Source organism: Macrobrachium rosenbergii, chromosome 37, assembly GCF_040412425.1.
Source record: "Macrobrachium rosenbergii isolate ZJJX-2024 chromosome 37, ASM4041242v1, whole genome shotgun sequence".
NCBI classification, from domain to species: domain Eukaryota; kingdom Metazoa; phylum Arthropoda; class Malacostraca; order Decapoda; family Palaemonidae; genus Macrobrachium; species Macrobrachium rosenbergii.
The window spans coordinates 36,391,537-36,409,913 of record NC_089777.1 but is presented as its reverse complement, the minus strand read 5'-3'; the positions used below and the strand labels follow the sequence as shown (position 1 = coordinate 36,409,913).

At 44.8% G+C, this 18,377-nt stretch overlaps 1 protein-coding gene across 5 annotated transcripts in view; it reads right to left on the bottom strand.

Moving 5' to 3' along the window:
- The window catches only part of LOC136825489 (beta-secretase 1-like), a 294,215-nt gene that overhangs the window by 178,364 nt on the left and 97,474 nt on the right, over positions 1-18,377 (bottom strand). For all 5 annotated transcript variants that reach the window (XM_067082034.1, XM_067082033.1, XM_067082036.1 and 2 more), the window contains exons 2-3: positions 9,950-10,154; positions 6,203-6,343 (exon numbers count right to left, since the gene is read on the bottom strand). In XM_067082034.1, coding sequence (XP_066938135.1) covers positions 6,203-6,343; positions 9,950-10,138 — 330 coding nt within the window. In that variant the 5' untranslated portion in view covers positions 10,139-10,154. The remainder of the gene's footprint in view (positions 1-6,202; positions 6,344-9,949; positions 10,155-18,377) is intronic.

Here is an 18,377-nt window from a genome sequence, read left to right as displayed (position 1 = left end):
CTGCTAATCCAGAGTCTCCAGCAAGGTAGGGACCTATAAAGCTGGAGAGATCCAGATGACCTGTCCAAGGGGGCGTGACCACAATAGGACTAGATCATGTTACCATACAGAGAGGGAGAAGGAGCAACGACCAACCACCTGACCGCCCTATCTAAGGTAAAAGAACCTAGCATAGGCTAAAAAATTGGGATGCCCACCTCAATGGCCACCCAACAACCAGAAATAGACAACAACAAGATTAAAAAATACTACCTAACCCCTAAAGGATAGGATGAGTATTGCCTTCTTCTCCCACCATAGTGTCTGCGGAAACGTACGGTCCCAGCGAAGAACAGTCTTCAAATGTCGTCTTCACATCCCGCAAGTAATGCGGCGAACACTGAATTACTTCTCCAGAAGGTAGCACCAAGAATATCATTCAGAGACATATTCTTTTGGAAAGCCATCGGGTCGCGATAGCTCTAACTTCATGAGCTTTTACTTTCAGAAGTCTCATGTCACCTTCTAGGCAGGAGGAATGAGCCTCTCGAATAACACTTCTTAAAAAGAATGCTAAGGCATTCTTGGACATGGGAAGATCAGGTCTCTTCACCAACACCACAGATTGTCCGATGAGCCTCTAGTATTCTTGGTCTTGGCTAAGTAGAACTTAAGAGCCCTGACAGGACACAAGACTCTTTCTGACTCTTGCCCAAGTATTTCACAAACCTTTGATTTCAAAAGATTTGGGCCAAGGGTTTGAAGGATTCTCGTTCTGGCTAAGAACAAAGGATTTAGGGAGCATACAGCATTAGGACCCCTAAAGCCAATATGTTTGCTAATAGCCTGCACTTCACTGATCCTCTTAGCTGTCGCCAGAGCCGTTAGGGAAGACAGCTTTCTCGTCACGTTTTTTTGAGGGAAGCCAAGACAGAGGTTCAAAATTACTAGACATAAGAAACTTCAGGACAACATCCAGATTCCAAGAAGGTGTCCTGAGTTGAGGAATTTTGACAGTCTCGAAGGATCTTAATAGATCGTGAAGATCCTTGTTATCGCACAAGTTCAGGCCTCTGTGCCTAAAAACTGCCGATAACATACTTCTATAGCCCTTAATAGTCGAGACTGCCAGTTTATTCTTATGCCTAAGATAAAAAGGAAGTCAGCTATTTGTGGTACAGAGGTCGTGGACGAGGAAACTCCTTTACTCCTGCACCATCTTCTAAAAACAGACCACTTGTACTGGTAGACCGCATTCGAAGAAGGTCTCCTGGCATTGGCGATGGCCTTTGCCACAGATCTCGAAAAACCTCTTGCTCTGGCCAACTTTGAGATAGTCTGAACGCAGTCAGACTCAGAGCGGAGAGGTTTTGGTGGAACCTCTTGAAATGCGGCTGCTTGAGAAGGTTCACCCTCAATGGAAGCGTTCTTGGAAAGTCCACTAGGAAGGACAGGGTCTCTGAAACCAATCCGCTGCTGGCCAGAAGGGGGCTATTAGAGTCATCCTTGCTCCTTCTGACGTTGCAAACTTCCTTATCACTTCTCCCAGGATCTTGAAGGGAGGGAAAGCGTAAAGGTCGAGTCCTTTCCAGTCCCAGAGGAGGGCGTCTATGGCTAACGCTCCTGGGTCTAGGACAGGAGAGCAATAAAGGGGGAAGTCTTGCCGTCCTGGACGTGGCAAAGAGGTCCACTAGAGGACGTCCCCAAATTCTCCACAACTCTAAACATACCTCCTTGTGAAGAGTCCACTCGGTCGGTAGCAGCTGATTTTGCCGACTGAGAAGGTCCGCTTCGAATATTCTCCACTCCCGCAATGAACCTCGTGAGAATAGTGACCCTTCGAGCATGAGTCCAGAGCAGGATCTCCTCGCAAGTATGAACAGGAACGAGATCGAGTACCCCTGTTTTTTGAGGTGCGCTAGAGCTGTGGTATTGTCCGAATTGACCTGGACAATTCTGCCTGCAACTTGGGCTTCGAAGAATTGAAGAGCCAGAAAGATAGCACCCAATTCCTTGAGATTTATGTGCCAGGACACCTGTTCCCCTCTCCAGGTGCCTGACACTTCCTCCCCTCCTAGTGTTGCTCCCCATCCTTCCCTGGACGCGTCGGAAAACAACACTAGGTCGGGGCTCTGAAGGCGAAGAGAAACCCCTTCTGCAAGCTTCAAGGGGTCGAACCACCACTTCAGATGATCCTTGACAGAAGGAGATATCGTCAAAATCTCTTCCAGATTCTCCTTGTCCCTCCAGTTCTCCGCCAAGAAAAACTGGAGAGGTCTGAGATGGAGCCTCCCCAGGAAACAAACTTCTCCAGCGAGGAAATGGTCCCCAGCAAACTCATCCATTCCCTCACCGAGCATGTTTCTTTCCCTAGAAAGGACGAAACTTTGCTTAAGCAAAGCCGTTGCCGTTCTCGGGATGGAAAGCTCGAAAAGCCACTGAATCCATCTGAATCCCCAGATAGACGATGGACTGCGCCGGGATCAGATGGGACTTTTCTTGGTTCACAAGAAGTCCCAGGGACTTCACAAATTCAGTGTGAAAGTCAGGTCCTCCAGACACTTCTCCCGAGAAGAGGCTCGTATGAGCCAGTCGTCTAGGTAGAATGACACCCGAACACCCGCCAGGTGAAGCCACCTCAACGCGTTTTCATGATCACCGTGAAGATCATGGGAGCGGTGCACAAACCAAGCAGAGAGCTCTGAACTGGAAGACTCGTCCCCAGCACAAATCTCAGGTACTTCCTTGATTGAGGATGAATGGGAACATGGAAGTACGCATCTTGTAAGTCCAGAGAGACCATCCAGTCCCCTGGTCTTAAGGCCCCTAGAACCGACTGAGGCGTTTCCATCTTGAATCTGTCCTTTGAAATAAAACGATTCAAGACGCTTACATCTAGGACCGGTCTCCACTCTCCCGACTGTTTCGGGACTAAGAAAAGCCTGTTGTAGAACCCCGGAGAATCCAACTTCAGAACTTGTTCCACGGCTCTTTTTTCTAACAACTGCTCCAGGAGGTCCAAAAGAATCTGTTGCTTCTCTCGGTGGTAAGACGGCGACAGATCCCTGGGCGACGTGCAAAGGGGTGGAAACATGAGAAAGGGGATCTTGTAACCTTTCTCTAAGACAGTTAGAGACCATCGTCCGCCCCTCGTGTTCTCCAGGCTTCCGCAAAATAAAAAAGCCTGGCTCCTACAGGTGTCTGGAGGTGAAAGAAGTCACTTTTTTCCCCTAGGTTTAGAGGGGGCCGCTCCTCTGGTGAAACCTCTTCCTCGCGGAGACGATCTAGAGGAAGAAGTTCCTCCACGAAAGGGCTTCTTCTTCCTGGTGGACAAAATTGAAGCAGACGAAGAAGAAGAAGGAGCTGGAGGACGTCTAGAAGAATGAGCCAACAGGTCTTGCGTGGCCTTCTCCTTAAGACTAGCGGAAATGTCCCGAATCAAGGACTGGGGAAACAGATGGTTGGACAAGGGAGCGAACAATAATTCTGCCCTTTGCGAAGGGGAGACAGACTTAGCAGTGAAGTCACAAAACAAGGCCCTCTTCTTTAAGAGGCCCGTACCAAAGTGAGACGCCAGCTCTTCAGATCCATCCCTAACTGCCTTGTCCATACAGTTAAGGACACTAGAGAGCTCCCCCAAAGTAATAGAGTCCGAGCTTCGAAGCTTAAGATCTAAGGCTCCCAAGCACCAGTCCAAAAAATTAAACACCTCCATGGTGCGGAAGAGACCTTTGAGATGATGGTCGGTCTCTGACAAGGTCCAAGAAACCTTAGCAGTAGGCAGATGAGACCTACGGGAGGCGTCGACAAGACTGGTAAAATCCCCTTGAGAAGAGGAAGGAACTCTAGGGCTGAGATCTTCTCCCGTCTCATACCACATACCAGCCTTGCCTGAAAGCTTAGACGGAGGCACAGCGAAAGAGGTCTTGCCATGGGACTTCCGTTCCTCCATCCACATGTTGACTTTCTTGAAAGCCCTCTTGGTCGCCAACGAAGAAGTCATCTTCAAAAATCCAGGAGCTCTCCTAGCTTTGGAGGAAGCTAGCTGAGAAGGAGGAGAAAGAGGAGCCGAAGGCTTAAACTTGTCCCCGAACAAGTCCTTAAGCAAGCTGGTTAAAACTTGGTAGTCCGAAGAAGAGGAAGCAGACGAGAGCTCGACTTCAGCAGGATCCGACCGGCAGAAACCTCCCCGCCACAGCCGGAGAAGCAACCGAGTCACCCAACACTTTAGGGGAACGAAGGCCTTGAGGTCCAATCCGAAGAAGGGATCTTCTTTTCTCAGAAGAAACAGAATGCTCCGGAACGTCCTGAAGAGCAACCGAAGGAACGTCCAGCGGAGCGTCTTGGAGAGCGTCCTGAAGAGCGTCGTCACAGGCGTCACGCCCAAAAACCGGAAGAGCGTCCCGTCGAGCGTCCTGAACAGAAGCGCCCTGAAGAGCGGCGACCGAAGCGTCACGGGAAGAAGCTCGCGGCGTCCTGTTGACGAGTCCACGACGAGGAGCAAGAGAGCTAACAGGGCGACAAGGCGACGACACAGGAGAAGGAGACGACGAACGCGAGCAGGAGAAGGAGACTTCCTGATCTCTTGACAGGCAAAGTCAAGTCCTTGCGACGACGAGGAGCAGAGTCCTTCTCTGCAATAAGAGAAGACAACTGTCGCTGCATCTCCAACAAAATCTTCTTAGAAGGTGAAGAATCCTGTCTGGGAGGAGAGACAATCCTATGGGAAGACGATGGGCGAGGGGACGCCTTCTTCTTCCTCACAGGAGCAAGAAAAGTTCTCTCCATAGAGCGGCTGGGGCGCTCCGAAACATCCTCATCAGACGAAATCCTAGACTTCTTCTGCGGTGGAAAGGCTTCAAAATAACTAGCCGACGAAGAAGACTGACGAGCAGCGTCCTCTTGAACACAACTCCTCTTGAGAGGACGAGAGTCCTTACGAGAATTCCACCCCTTGCGCTGGGAGGACGCCTCGAGGACGAAAAAGCAGTCCTGAGAATGCGGCGCCCGGGCTACGATCTCTGGCAGCCTGGGAAGCGACAACAGGAACTGCCGAAGGGACGCCAGATCGGTGGGAAGCCCCGTAACCTTCTTGCGGCTTTCGACATGCCTTCTCCCTGAGTCCTGGGAGTCTGACAGCGGTCCAGGCCTAGAAGCATTATGGGGCCGATCTGACGCCCCTCCACAACACTGGGGAGCACTACACTTCACAGCACTTTGGAGAGATGTCACTTTGTTCTCGAGCGCACGGATAGAACTCATGATCTGCGCCAGGGCCGAACCCTCCACAGACACAATATCAGGGCCCAAGGCAAAACCACAGGGACAGGTGCAACATCAACTACGTTGGGATTATCAGGAGAGGAAATAACCTGACTCTTGCACACACTCCTGGAGGAAGACCTCCTAACCCTGTCACGCTCAACTTGCGAACATACGAATCATAAGACTTCCAGCTCGCATCCGATAAAGGTTCACACTCCTTACATCGATCATCTATAAGACAAACATGCCCCTACACCTCAAACAAACAGAGTGAGGGTCTACCGAAACTTTCGGTAGCCTCACCTTACAATCACTCATACAACATACACGGAAACTAGCAGAACTAGAACCAGACATAGTTAAAGAGAGGTCATAAGCAAAATCCACAACAATCCAGAAAAAGCGTGTGCCAATCCACAGTCCAAGAATCAAAACCAAAAGTCAAGAGAATACTTAAGTGGGAATAAGCAAGTTAACGAAATCCAGAGGCGGAGGTACTGTAACAGATGTTAACAGTACCGGCGACAGAGAAAAATCTGAATAGAAAATGGGAATGGTTCCGATTCCCGCCTCCCAGCGCGGGAATGAGTACTAACCACCTGGCCACACTGCGTGTGCCGCGAGTTTTGAAATTCTGTCGGATTTCGGAGAAATACAGCTATATATATATCTGGCAGGTAAGTGTCATGAACAAAATATGTAGTATGTATGTATCATTTAATGAGTGTAATGGTTAACACAACTAACATTTTTACTCTATTTGACAATCTATTATTTTACTATTTGTAAATGGTTGTAAATTATTGTTAATGTTAAATTTTGAATAAATAATAGGTTCAAAACTCATGTGTCAGATTTACTTTGCATCTGTTGCATTTCAACCGCAGTGTATACAGCATCTCCAATACAGTAGTATGCAAACCTATAATCAACAGTAAGAAAATTAAGGATAACTTACCTGGGTATACTCGACTTTCACATCCTTTCCCAGGTCTACATAAGTTGAAGAGTTATTTGTGGCAAAATATGTATCCAACTCCTCATGTGGAGCCCCTGCAATTGCTAGGTTACTGCTACCTGTGTCCACCAGGAGACTGAACTGTAATGAAGTAATAGATTAATCATACATAAAATATGGTTAACTGTAAGACTGACTAATAAGTAAGAATGGCTTCTTAGAGGAGTACTGTACAAATCACAAGTGTACAGTCTTCTTGATAAATTTCCAAGTCAACACTAAAAAGTCTGTACTCTGCAAATAGTTCTTACTCATATAATTATTTGAAGTACAATTTTTCATTTGCTCTATATTCCTTCTATAAGGATACTAAAAATCATAAACTAATGATAACTATCTCCAAGATTGTAATTCTGAAAACTGCTTTTACTGGGTGACAGAGGCAGTAGTGTTGTTCTACTGGGAGAGAAGCTGAATAGTTGTGTACAGAATAATTTACATGACTTGTACACAAGTGCCACATACACAATCCTGAATGGCATCAATTTGCATCCAGCAAACTGACAGGACATTATGCACCCTGACATACTCTGGTCTCCACTATGTTGAGCAACTTGTTAGCAACTTTTGGATGGCTGAATGCAATAACAAGCTTCCTATGAACTCTGAAAAACTGCACGTAGATGTGAATTAGTGTACTGTGAGAATGTAATTCAAATACAGAAGTGTTATGAATGTCTCCCATGCATAGTGCAAGTGTATATGATGAGGCTTCCAATCCTAAGAAGATACATAAGAGCTCGAATCCTTCAAAAGAAGGATGTTATTATTGCTGTAGGTCTGAATGTTCCTTCCTTAAGTATATCTTAGTTTAACCAGACCGCTGAGCTGATTAACAGCTCTCCTAGAGCTGGCCCGAATGATTAGATTTATTTTACGTGGCTAAGAACCAATTGGTTACCTAGCAATGGGACCTACAGCTTATTGTGATAGAAATGAATTTCTATCACCAGGAATAAATTCCTCTTATTCTTCACTGGCCGGTCGGAGATTCGAACTCGCGGTCAGCAGAGTGCTAGCTGGGAACGGAACCCACTCGCCCAGCGAAGAACGTACGTGTTTAGCTGCTAAGGGGATCACGGTACCTGACCCAACCATGGATGAGGTAGAGAGGCTCCTATTTGTCTGGGTTCAGGATACAGACTGAAGTCTTTTGTTAGGCTGCCAATCAGAGGATTGGAGGCTTAGATTACAAATGGTCATTTGTTGCACATCAAGGGTGGTATAAGGGCTCTTGAGAAGTGAGCTGCTCTTCACTTTTTAATGACATTTGGAAAAAATGCAAAAGCTGGCCAGGCAGCCACGTAGATGTTTCTGGAGATCCTGAAGCAAGATTATCGTTATATTATTTACAGTGCCAGGCACATCTTCAATATAGATAAGATGGGTAACTTCTTGTAGATGTCCAACAAGACTTTATTGTTAGAGAAGAAAGGACTGCACATGAATTCAAGTCTATGAAGGTGCAAATCCCCCTTGTACTGCTAGCCAACACTGTAGGTGATTTAAAGCAGAGGTATTCACTGAAAAGCAACTTTGGGTAATCTGGAAATCCAACTTAAAGGCTTGGATAAAATAGCAATTGACCACAGCTACATAGATGGTTACATTTCATCAATCTTCCAGTAGCCTATGACAACCAGAATAGCATTCCAAATAGGCTCCTTCTTGCTGATATATAATTCTCAGAATAACCAAATGGTTACAGAGGACTTCTCATAACAATAAGGTGCTTATCTAGCCCCTGGACCACAGAATCATTGCAATGTTCATAGTCCAGCAGTGTATGGTTAAGAGTTTGGTCAATTTTCGAAATCCTAGACCTGATAAGATGGTCAGAGAACAAAATACTAGAAAAAGTTAAATATTAAGGAAGCGATCTACCTCAGCACTGATGTTTGGGATGGAGCTGAGTCTTCAACTTACCACAATGATGGATGATATGATCTGAATGATTACATGACTTCAAGGGCTTCCATTCAGTAGATTGCATATGCAAGGAGTATTGTACGGTTACTGCATAATGCCAGACGGAATAGGTGAAGAGGATGTTGTAAAGCTGATCCCGACTCACAGCAAGATGAAGCAAGAGCTCCAAAAGTGTTATATATGAGGTCTTCATTATACCCTTTTATGGTTGGGGGATGCTATTAACTTCATGAAGGAATTTCATCCTAACACCTCTGTGAGGTCCTTAAGCTCTATGACAATATGTTGGAGAAGTAACATACTCAGAAGACGTCTAACTGAGTGTTCTTTATTCATTTTCCTGCTGGCCAGCCACCTTTATCTACTTCCTTCTCTCCTGTGTCCTGACTCTCCTTAGTCTTTGCACCCTTCCTATTAACAACCAGCTGCCAGTGGTTTCACTGAACACAAACAGACAGCCAGTGTCTAATTTTTAGGGAATACACAGCAGCTAAAACAAATAAGAGAAACTATTGTACCTCCAGACCCTTAAAAATTCAAAAAACCTCTTGGACCCTTTGGTCTTTAACCAATAGTCCCTGGTTTAAGGTGTAAAATATATTCTGGAGAGAGACCTATTCTATACACAATATCTCATATGGGCAACAGACTGTTCCAAATTTGGTTGTCAAAATACAATACAACGCAGGTTAAAATATGGGGATGTGGTAAAAATTTCCAGGGAGTACATCCCCCAAAACTCTGTAACAAAGGACGTTAGTTTGCTAAAATCAAACAATACCCTGCCACTCAGACTGTTCATGTGATGACTGCCTTTGATGTCTGGCCTAGGAGCCTCTCTTCATCCATCGTCATCACAACAACCTGCCCTCCTGAACTCTCCAAATAGTCTGAGTCACCTCTCCTAACTCTCTACGATCTTTGAATCACCTCTCCTTAACTCTCAACCTAGTCTGAGTCATTAACTAATTTCAACAGTACCCTTCCCAACAACAGCTGTCATCAGAGCTGATTGCTCTGGATGGTGACTTTGAAGCCTCATGGGACTCTATGGAAAGGTGGGAAGGAGAAATTTCACTTGAATTAGATATGGATTACCATGTAATGTTTACCAGATATTTTTTTTAATGTTCCTAATCAACTTTTTCTTGATTAGGAATATAGTACAGTATATTAAAAATAAAAAATATTCTTGGAAAGATTTTCAAAGTTCAGTGATTGCAACCCAACCCATGACCCTATGTCCACCTATAATTTTTACTCTAAACTGAATCCCCTTTATTTTCACATAGATTTGATATTCTATGTGAAAATAAAGGGTATTCAATTTAGAGTAAAAATTATAGGTGGACATAGGGTCATGGGTTGGGTTGCAATCACTTTGAACTTTGAAAATCTTTCCAAGAATATTTTTTATTTTTAATATACTGTACTATATTCCTAATCACACTTTTTCATAAATTTATGCTCTAAGTAATTGTAAGGTATACTATTTAACTGTATTTGACTCAAAAGCTACATCAGTGCAGGGTCATACAGTGGTTGGGATGCAATCACTTGAAAACATATGCTATTTTTCCTATAATCAGTGAAAATTTGTAAGCAATTTTTTCCAATTCAACTGGTCATGATATAATGCATCACTCTTGTGGAAGCTGGGACTATTTACTGCAAACATACAATTCATTTAATTAAAAAAGAAGCTTCCTTCATCTAACACCAACAGAAAATATGAAACAGAAACAAAAAAAAAGTTACCTTTTGTGGTGGTGTTCCAATTTCAACTTCTGTATAATATCCATCACCAGGTTTTCCGTGCAAGTTCCAAGCAAAGTTTGGTGACTGAGTACTAACTGGGGGATGACCAGTTGTCAATGAGATCAATTTGAAAAGAAATATTACTTGCAGTCCAATGCTCGGACAAAACGGATATACAGCCACCGTCATCTCATTTAGAAAAGTTCTGGAAAGATACGTAGTCAAACAGATTACTGTGAGAACCTCAAGGATTCACATATTACCAATATCAATAACTATCACTTACTTCTACAGTTAATGAGAAACCACAAGTGTAACATTTAATGCGTACTAATTATATCTACTTAAAAATGGTTTCTAAAAGACTAAGTCAAGCCAGCTACTTACAATTACAGCTAAGGAAAACCATAAGTTTGTACAAAAATTCTTCAGACTTTACAGACGATTTCCCCTCCAAAAGATCCAAACTCTTCTATGGCACTATACTACTTTTAAAGAGCTCCTTTCCTGACAAGGAATTAGTTTGCTAACCAATCTAAACTGAACTATATATCTGGTATATCTTAATTTTTTGCATGTCTGCAACATAAATATTTCCTTTTGCACAGCTGTGGCCAAAATTCTTATCTATAACATTTCATCCTACAAATATAACAAATTAAAAATAAAACTTGTATTTTTCCTAACATACAAACCTACACCTTTATATATAGTAGATAAACTACACACCTAAAGTTCATGATGATTGCAATAACAGTAAAATTTAAAATTAATACAGATACTGTATTAAAATTGCAGATTCCAGAAAATGGTATTTTCATAATAAAATTAAGTTTCACATATACTTACCAAGTACAGTAATTACATAGCTATACTTTTCCACTTGCGCACAGCAGCTTAAATTTGAAATTCACGGTAGCGCTGCTGTAGTTTTCATGTAGGTGACTACCCCACCCTCTATCAGGGAATAATAGGAACAAAAAAACAGAGGAGCTCACTTCTTTTGTGCTTTTATGTCCATGAGAGGGGAGGAGGAAGGGCTCCGATTTGTAATTACTTGATAAGTATATATGAAACTTAATTTTATGAAAATACCATTTTCATGTAAATAACTTACGAAGTACAGTAATTACATAGCTGAATCACACATTGATAGGAGGTGGGATATATGGACATTTTCTGTTCCAAAAGCAGTCAGGTACGAAGATGAATTTGAAACATGGAATCTGTTAGCATTGGTAAAATGCTTGTTGTTTCCTTACCTTGTAAGAGAGCTTCAGCAGGTGATTACTGCCTCTGGTCGGTGCTCATCTCGACCTGTAGTGACTTAGCAGAATAGCCGCGAGTAGTCTCTACTTTTAAGAGGGAGCTTTGGAGTAAACCAGTAGTCCGAATACCCACAAAGCATAAGATTACAGTGGTTGCCCTTACCCTGGGTCCAGCACCAAAAGACAAAAAGACCAGACCACTGTCACCTACATTGTAAAATAATTAAAAACCACCACCCTACCAATAAAGACTGGTGGGTACTCGGGTACAATGTAACCCCAAGGCTCCCCAAAAAACCTGACACCCTAATTTCAAGGCGAAGAGGTCAAGGAGGAAATGCTTCCTATGCTTCTTCCCCCAATACTGCCAGCTGCCGATAACGGACCCAAGGTACTGCAATTCTCAAAAACTGTCTCTATTTCTTTCAAATAGTGAGTCGTAAAAATGGAATTACACTTCCAGTAAGTTGACTGCCAAAGTGACGTACTGTATAATGCCTGAATGTGTATGAGGTGGCGACCGCTCTGATCTCCCAAGTTATCGGTGGGGTTCCATTCCCAACAGCGTGACGATAACCGAAAATCGCTGACAACCGAAAATCGGCGATAATAGTGCCTATCCTCGGTTATCAGCGCCGCCAATATCTGAGGATCAGCACTGATAACTGGGAATTGGTGTCGAAAATCCGGTTATCGTCGTCGCAAGACACGCACCATAAAACCGGATCGACGGTAACCGGGGACTGCCTGTACACCTTCCTGCATCTGTGAGTGAGCCTCTGAAATAAGGTTTCTCAGGAAAAATGACAATGCATTTTTTGATAGAGACCAAGGGGGATTCTTGACAGAGCACCCGAGATTGCTGGAAGGGCCTCTGATTTTCTTGGTTCTGTCCACATAATACCTAAGGGCCCTAACAGGGCAAAGGACCCTTTCCTCCTCTTCTGGGCCGAGGATGTCCGTAAGATTTTTAATGGTAAACAAGTGCGGCCATGGGTTGGATGGTGTCTCGTTTTTGACCAAGAAACCTAGCATAAAGGTACAGACTGTGTCTCCTTATGCGAAACCAATTTGCTTGTTTATGGCCTGTAGTTCACTCACTAATTTGACAGTTTTCCTCATCAAGCCCTTAAGGGACGTGGAATGGAGAGCTGGGCCCGTTAACCACTTTAGAACTGCATCCAAGTTCCAAGTCACGGAGTCAGCTCTTGCTTGCTTGAAAGTCCCAAAGGACTTAATGAGGTCACTAATATCTTGGTTAGAAGCCAAATCTAAGCACCTACACTTAAATACAGATCCCAGCACTGCTCTATAGCCTTTGATGGTGGATGAAGAGAGTCCCTTGGCAGTCCTCAGGAATAGGAGGAAGTCTGCTACCTGGCCTATAGAGGTTTTAGCAGACGAGATGTTATGACTGCTACATCGACAGAAGACAGCCCACTTTGCATGACAGGCTTGGCATGAAGACTGACACCTACATCTTGTAATAGCTCCTGCAGCTTGCCTTGAAAATCCCTTCACTCTGACGAGTCTCCTGACAGTCTGAAGCCTGTCATAGCTAAAGCGGATAGTCCTTGATGGAATTTCCTAAGGTGGGGCTGTTTGAGTAGACGTGGATTTTGTGTGAGCAGTCTTGGAAAATCCACTACTATATAAGTTTCAGAAGGTCCAGGAATCATTCCTTAAGTGGCTAAAAAGGAGCTACCAGAGTCATCATCACATTGTGATAGAACCAAAATTTGTTGAGGACCTCCCTTACCATGTTGAATGGAGGGAAGGCTTGTAAAGATTCAAGTTTAACCAAATTACGAGCATTATGATGGTTGTCCCAAGCTTGAGGGTCCAGAACCAGCAAACAAAACAGAGGAAGATGATGGTTCTTTGATGTGACGAACAGGTCCACAGTCAGTCTGCCCCACAACTTCCATAGACTCTTGCCGACCAAGGAGTTCAGGGTTCACTCTGTTGGAAGGATTTGCCCCCAATGACTTAGTTTGTCTGCTAAGACATTCTTTTTCCTTGAATGAAGCAGGTGACTATCTTCACCTGATTCTTGTCGGCCCAGATAAGAAGTTCCTCCACGGCTTCGCAAAGAGAGAAGGAGTGGGTCCCGCCTTGCTTCTTTGTTTAGGAAAGGGCTGTGGTGTTGTCCAAGTGCACCACCTCGCTCTTGTCTGTGACTGCCTCTACAAAGGAAATTAGGCCAAGATGAATGGCAGTCAGTTCCTTCACATTTATATGTAGACTTTGTTGTTCTGGAGACCATGTTCTGAAAGCTTCCAAGTTCCCCAGAAGGGCTCCCAAGCCTAGGTCTGAGGCATCTGTAAAGAAGTCTAAGTCGGGGCTTACAAGGCGCACTGACTTTCCCTCCAAGTCTGTCTTCGGATGTCCACCATTGCAGGTCCGATTTTATTTCTGTCGTTATGGGGAACATCACAGAATCTGGTTGTTCCTTCCTGTCCCAACTTGCCTTTAGGAAGAACTGCAGAGGTCTCATATGCAGTCTTCCTAACTTCATGAGCTGCTCAATGGATGTGAGAATTCCCAAAAGGCTCATCCATTGATTCACTGAACAAGACAAGAGCGAAAGGTCATATACTGTCTGTAGGCAGGATTCCATTCTCTTGGGAGACGGAAAAGCCCGAAAACTTAGAGTTTATCCTTATCCCTAAATAGAGAATCTCCTGAGTCGGGGTCAATTGAAATTTCTGTAATGAGTCGGGGTCAATTGAGATTTCTGTAAGTTCATCAATAACGCTAGTTCCTGGGTTAGGAGAAGGGTTTTCTGAAGATCCTTCACGCACTGTTCCTGTGACAATGAACAGAGAAACCAGTCGTCCAGGTATAGGCATATGTTGATGCTTAGAAGGTGCAGGCACTTTGCGAGAGGTGCTAGCACTCAAGTAAATACTGTACTTGCAGAGCTGTGGAGAGGCCGAAACACAGGGCTCAAAATTGGAAGACTCTGTCCTCGAAAATGAATCTGAGGTATTTCCTGGAGTCTGGATGGACAGGGACAAGGAATTATGCATCCTGCACATCTAGGGTGATCATCCAGTAGCTCTCTTGAATGGATGATAGTACCAACTGGCTTGTTTCCGATTTGAACTTCCTCTTCTGGAGGAAGAAGTTCAGAGCGCTGATGTTGAGGACAGGTCTCCAACCACCCCCCGCCCCCAGTGACTTGGGGACTAAGAAAACGCGGTTGTAAAAACCTTTCGTTGTGTGGTCTTCCACTTCCTCTATGGATCACTTCTGCAGGAGGGACGACACTTCCTCCAACAAAGCTGCAAACCTCTCAGAGCCTTTCAGGTAGGCCGTCAATGCGATCGGAGTGGACACGAGTGGAGGATACTCCTTGAATGGGATAGAGTAACTCTCCTTCAGGATTTCGACTGTCCATTGCTCTGCGCCTCTGACACTCCACCCCTCCCAGAAGAGGAGGAGTCTGGCTCCCACAGGTACACAGACAGATGCACCACCTTTTAGGCTATTGTTTGGAGGAAGTCCTCTTGCAGGATCTTGCTGTAAAATGTACTGGTGAATGAGGTCTGGAAGGAAACCCATCTACCTCTGTGAAAGGGCCGCTGTTGTAGAGGAGAGACAGATTTCATACCAAAGGACGAGTGCTCTTTGGGGCGCCTCGATGATTGCTCCAGTAAGTCCTACAAAGACTTCTGCAAGTCAGTGGCTATTTCTCTAAGCGCCAATTGGGGAAAAGGATACTGCTTATCTAACGTAGAATACATCATGGCTGACTTTTGGATCGAAGCCACTCCTTTAGTGGTGAAAGAGCATCACAATTCCCTTTCTTGAGCACTCCAAGAGAGAAAAGGGCCACAAGCTCTGAGGAACCATCACTTATGGCTTTATCGGCACATGACAGTATGCTCAGCCAGTCCGAACAATGGTCCACTGCCAAATCACCAGTCCTCAATCTTAGCGGCAAGAGCTCTGACCGTCCAATCGAGGAAACTGAAGACTTCAAAAACTTTAAAATCACTTTTTACAAGGTGGTCTAACTCCGAGGGAGCAAACATTACTTTGGTTGAAAAGAAGGCAGAACGGTGTGCAGAGTCAATCAACCCTGATAAGTCCCCCGGGGATGAGGCAGCACCTCCCAGGGATGGGGCTTCTTCAGTAGAATAGGACATGTAGCCTATCTCCTGGCTGTAAGTCTTGCCAGAGGCAGGGCAAAAGCGGCCTTCCCTTGCTCCCTTTTCAGTGCCAAACAATCTTCAACCTCCTTAGGAGCTTTCTTCGAAGAAGAAGAAAGAACCATCCTGGGAAGCCGAGAGCTGGGGTCCACTTGATTCCTCATTAGGAAAGTAGAGGCTGGCAAAACTGGAGTAGCTGGCTGAAAATGCGATGGAAAAGTCAATAAAAAATATCCTAAAAGAGAGGCGTACGCTGAAGGAGCTGATTCTTGAATTATCTGTTCCTCCTCAACAGAAGAGATCAGTGACATGGATAAGGTATTGGAAGGCTTAATCTCAGCAGAAGCCTTAAGTAATCCTAAAACGTCTGCCAACTGTTGTTAAATGTGAGTTAAAGATGGGTCTTCCGCTGCGGGTGCAGGCGAACTAGATCTGGATGGGTGTTCAGCTGGCAGTGGGTACTTGGCAGCTGGCACCGAACTCTTGGCAACTGGCGCCGAGCATATATAGCCAGTCTGCAGGTGCTCATGAGTTGGCACTGGGCATTTGGAGACTGTGACTGATGTATGTCGCTCGGCTGAGTACACTGGGCGCTCTTGTGGGAGCCTAGAGGACGATGAGGAGCACTTCTTCTTTGATGAGCATCTGGGCGCCAAATACTGGCACTCTGGTGTAAAGTAAGCCAGGCTGCACCAGGCACTGCAACCTGGTTGAGGACTGAGAGAGGGATCTCTAGTCCGTTTTGATGGAATAGGAGACAGCTCGTTGTCGCTACATCTTTTGAAGGGATGGAATATGCCTAGAACGCCTCATATCAGGGGAGTCTGAGGGTTTTCCACTACACGAATCACTAGTAATAGGTTCTATTGAGATAGCGACTGCCCGTGAACAAGCTCCCTCAACCTCCTTTGGATCTCCGGTATGTCTTCTCCCAGGTTTAGGGGAGTGTGACAGGGACCTTTGTCTGGGAGGGTCAACAGGACGGACAGCCACCCCCTCCACTGGCACTGCCACTACACTATTCACTTTGTCCAACAGGACAAATTCAGTAAAGGTGTTCACTACAAGGTCAAATCTACGTTCAAACCTACACTCAAGGCTGGCAATGCCATCGGGTTCGGAAGCATGGGAGCTGGGCACAGGAGTAGATGGTACATTACTAACAATATTAGGAGGACTAAGGATGGAGGACAGGGCTAAAGCAGAGGAAGAAGGAATGGCTCGATCATCTACACTTAGGTTAGGAGCCGGTTATAGACTACAAACCCTAATCTCGGCTCTAGAGGCCACCTTCCTTTTTCTATCTGTCCTTTTCCATCTCTATCTAGCTTTTCTAAATGAGACTTTAATACCTTCCACTGCCTTTTGTCCCAATCTTTACATTTATCATAAGTCAAGTCCTTTGAACAAGTTTGTCCCCTATAGTTAGAGCAAACAGTATGGGGGTCGTAAGTTGTTTTAGTCAAGCGTGTTTTACAACCCTCCCTACAATATCTAATGCTGGAGAAGCTACAGTCCGACATTGCTAATCATCACACTACCCACTCCTCCAATGAAGGCTAGCAGAAAAACAGTCTTGAGTATGAGACCTATATCCAAAGCTTCCATCGGTAGCTAATACAGGACCTGGCTTCAGCTACTGAGTACAGGAACACAACCCACTATGGAAGCCTCGGTCTGTGTGGTAGGCAAGACTGTTTGAAGTTCCTTATGAGTATGGACAAAGAGGACAGGTTAAACGTGTTCAGTCAAAGACCTGGCAAAGTGATAGCTTTTCATTACAAGGGCTTGGAGCAGCTTATCTTGCTGAAGGTGATGAAGGTGGATGTGGAGGTCTGCAATCTTTTGTAGGACTGCTCCAACCAGAGCACCCAATCGACAACACCAATAATATAAGAAAGCCCACTTCTCCTGATATATGGCTGCTGAGAACCTCTGGAAGCAGTGGAAAATCTGTTCAGTCTAGCATGAAAAGTCACTTTCATAGGACTTGCTGGTTAGTTTCCATATGTGACTTCTAACTAATCATGACCTTCACATCAAGACAAAAGATGAGAGGGTGATCTCTGTCCTGGAGTAGCTGAACCTCTTCGTTAAGATATACAGAAGGGTTATCTTGAGGTGACGTTGCTAGCATGGAGCACAAAACCTTGAAATGGTAAAAGGTCCCTCCGCAGACAAAGTGGAGATACTTCCTGGAGACTTGATGGTTGGGTAACAGAACATATGCATGGCGGGGGCAGCAAAAGAGATGAAATCTCCTGACTCCTCTCCTGAAACTTCCATGGACGAAGCGATAGAAGAATGGGAAGGGGTAAAATCTTCCAAGGAAGATGTAGTAACTGGAGGAAGTTGGGACAAGGAAGAGGTGAAACACAAAAACGAGCCTGAGAAGCAGCCACTGAAGGCGGAGAAAACCCCTTCCAAGATAGCGCCTCCAACTTCCTCTTACGTTGCCTCTTCTTGGCAAAGATCCTCCACTGCTTAGGAGGCCAAGAACGACACTCAGAACAAGGATTAGTACCATTAGATGCATTAGATCTGTATCTGCTGCAAGATGAATGAGGATCAGTCTTTGGGTTTGCATTTTCAAAAGCAAAACAAGTAAAAAAACACAATATAACACTATATATCTCATAAAACAAGGAATCAAACCTAGGAAAACACAGGCAAGGAGGGAAGGAAAACATCAGCTTTGGTAGGAAGAGCAGTAGCACGTCCTACCAGCAAGGTGGTAAGGAAGAAACTGGATGCGTCGTGGCATCATGGGTGAGAGAAGGTTGGCTGATTCCTCCTCTCTCATCCCACTGGCTGAACCCTGTTGCCACCAATTTCTTGTTCTACAATTTTATGTTTTTTACCAGTTTCCAGTTGGCACTGGAAGAATTTATCCTTATGTTAAGACCACAGGTTTGTTCCGCATATGAACAATATGCATCCTTTAGGTTGGCAAAAACAATACTAGGTCACCCTCTTTGATGAAATCCAACAAGGAATGTGCTG